We start from the raw sequence: 2747 nt of genomic DNA, 5'->3' as shown, positions 1-2747 counted from the left end.
TTTGGGACAAACAACTGATTTTATTGGCAGCTGCAGGTCACATGTCACTGTAATACATCATAGAGGCAGCTGTGGCGAGGAGGGCAGCAGCTGCAGCCATGAAAGCGCCTAAACCAGAGGGAAGGAAAAACACAAAAGAACAAAAAACATTAACACACATGTGGCAGTAAGAATCAGTGAGTGGTAACGAATGTGGAGTTGTTCTGTTAAATGAGGGCAAGTAAATCCCACAAGCCGGAAAACTGCACTTTAAAAATTCAGAACTCTTATTTTTAGTAAAATACAGAATACATCATGTTGTGTTGATGTACATAATAGTATTACCTGGTAATATCCATTTATTTTAGTTTCCTTTCTATCATTCATTTATTTTTATTCTATTGTAATCATTAAATCACTGTGTCAAATCCTCTTACACAATTGTAATTTAGTTCTATAATATCATATATTTTACTTAAGAAGGCTTGTTGAGGAGTTTCTTCTGCCAAAAACCAAAACTCTTCCTAAAATGAAAGATGACAGATTAGTGAATATATATAACTTAAACTTACCCATGTAGTTGTTACTCTTTGGCTTCAGCTCTTCATTATTCTCCACAGGAGGCTCTTAAAACACATAGCGAGAAAAAAACATTAAAAAATTATGTCAATGAGATTATAACATTTTAAGCATAAATGAAAAAAAGAACAAATAAATAAAAATCCTCTCACCTGTCGGAGCGCTACCCTGTGTGATCTCTGCTGTCATTTCCTGTGTGGTATCCAAGTCTTCCTCCGCTGTGTCCACGCCCAACATCTCCTTCAGTCGGTCAACTATTTCCGACAGTCCCTCGTCACTGAACTGGTAGTCGCACACATACAGCGAGCCCGAAGATTTCAACGGGCAAAAGATCCGACGAGGAAGACAGAATTCCTCTGAAAGAAAAAATAAAACTCACATGATTCTGAAGACTTGAATGAAAAACAAATTTCTGGACCTGGAATCAGTTTCAACCTTTTTACTGGATATCTAGTTTCAGAAAAAATGTGAAAATTTGAAAGCTTAAAACAAAAGGGGAGTAAAATAATGAGCTAAAATTCTTCTCTCGAAAAGAGATTTATTGTGAAAGTATTCAGCCAAGAACCATTAACAAAATAGGATATTTACAGCATAATAATCAACTTTTTATACCGTTAAAACTAATAAAATTTAAGGATGTTGTAAAATATCAAACTGTAATAACATCATATAAAGCATAGAACTACTTCCTGAAAAATAACATACAGAAATGATTTATAGTAGTATAGTAATAGTAGTAGTGGTAGTATAGTAATAGTTATCTAAGAGGAACAAAAAAAGTAAAATTATTAATGACACAAACCAACCACAGGGGGTTTTGTGTGTATGTGTATGCAAGAAAAATTTGGATTAGTTTTAACAAAAACAAAGTCACAATTATTATTATTATTATTGAAGATGATCATGATTTTTGATGAAGATGATTGGGAATTATTACAATCCTGAGTGCAAAATTACAGCTTTTTTTTGGCTTTTTAAAGGCTTCTATCAGCAAAGCTTCTGCCTGCTCCCTTTCAAACATGTTTTGCATTGATATATTTATTTAGTTATTCTTGTTGTAATAACTATTATTATTTATACATTTGTATCATGTAGAATATTATTAACATGCTTGAAACAAAAAAAAACTAGAATGTTGTTGAGATTGACTGTTGTCCAGCAAAGATAAAAACGGGACAGTTCTCCCTTTCAGAGAACTGCCCCCCCTTTACTGGGACTGTCCGTCCATGAACCTACCCTCAACCCCGACCTGAACTTTATACAGTTAAAAGTAAACGATTGGTGGAACAAACCTGTCTGTTGTTTGTTCCCCCTGGCGTCCTTGATCTGCTCCTCTGACGCCAGCGGCTCATCCAGCAGCATCTGAACCCGTGTGGCCACCGTAGAAATGGCATCCCTCTTCAGCAGCTGAACATTAAAGTTTGAATTAAATTCCTTTACTACGTTTTAATGAGTAAATCTTCTGGATAAAAACACTACCTTCTCTGCGAGTTTGACTTTTGGTTTGTGAGTGTGGAGGAAAGCTCTGCAGTGGACGGCTCCTCTGACGGTCACACTCCCCCCACACGGCTGCACCACATCCGCTGACCTCTGCTCCTCCTGTCGGACAGCACTCACTCCAGGTCAAGAAGAACCTCAAGTTCATTTGTGACTACAATTTTGTTTAGCTTACCCCTGTGGTGAGCAGCTGAGCTGTGTACGTCTGCCTCACATTCCTCTTCTACAAAGGAGAATACGACATTGCATTAGAGGCCTGTGTAGTTCATCATCTGTATGACAGTCAAACGTCTCACCATCAGTGTTGCATCCAAAAATAAATGAAAAAAAAAAAACACCCACAAAATGTGTTCCTCATTGGTGGTTTCTTTGTGTTTTAGCCCACTCCAATCATCTTCTGTCCCTTTTTAAAAGAGTTCCCAGTGATCTTTTAATTATGTTTATAACGTTTTCAGATAAAATTAATAATAATAATAAAAAAAGTTCTTTTGTAGAACATAGTTTCCACAGAGGTTCAGAAGTTCATTAGAAATTCCCCTGATTTGTGGGCGGGATTACTGATGTGGAAGTAAGCCTCCACTTATTTCCCATGATTCTTTTGTTTACCCTCTCTCTTACTAGCTTGCAGCACCTCACAAGCTAAGCTATTATTAGCGTAGCAAAAAAAGCAACCCAGCGTGCGGCTTTGAGCC

General features: G+C 36.9%; 1 protein-coding gene across 3 annotated transcripts in view; it reads right to left on the bottom strand.

The window, feature by feature from the left end:
* odr4 (odr-4 GPCR localization factor homolog) overlaps nt 1-2747 on the bottom strand; it is a 6207-nt gene continuing 3460 nt past the window's right edge. For all 3 annotated transcript variants that reach the window (XM_024274464.1, XM_024274463.2, XM_024274465.2), the window contains exons 9-14: nt 2231-2278; nt 2038-2157; nt 1851-1965; nt 711-914; nt 552-605; nt 1-108 (exon numbers count right to left, since the gene is read on the bottom strand). In XM_024274464.1, the coding sequence (XP_024130232.1) occupies nt 38-108; nt 552-605; nt 711-914; nt 1851-1965; nt 2038-2157; nt 2231-2278 (612 nt within the window). In that variant the 3' untranslated portion in view covers nt 1-37. The remainder of the gene's footprint in view (nt 109-551; nt 606-710; nt 915-1850; nt 1966-2037; nt 2158-2230; nt 2279-2747) is intronic.

This window comes from Oryzias melastigma, linkage group LG17 (genome assembly GCF_002922805.2).
Source record: "Oryzias melastigma strain HK-1 linkage group LG17, ASM292280v2, whole genome shotgun sequence".
Taxonomy (NCBI): domain Eukaryota; kingdom Metazoa; phylum Chordata; class Actinopteri; order Beloniformes; family Adrianichthyidae; genus Oryzias; species Oryzias melastigma.
Note: the sequence above shows the minus strand (reverse complement) of the source record. Positions and strands in the feature narration are given on the sequence as shown.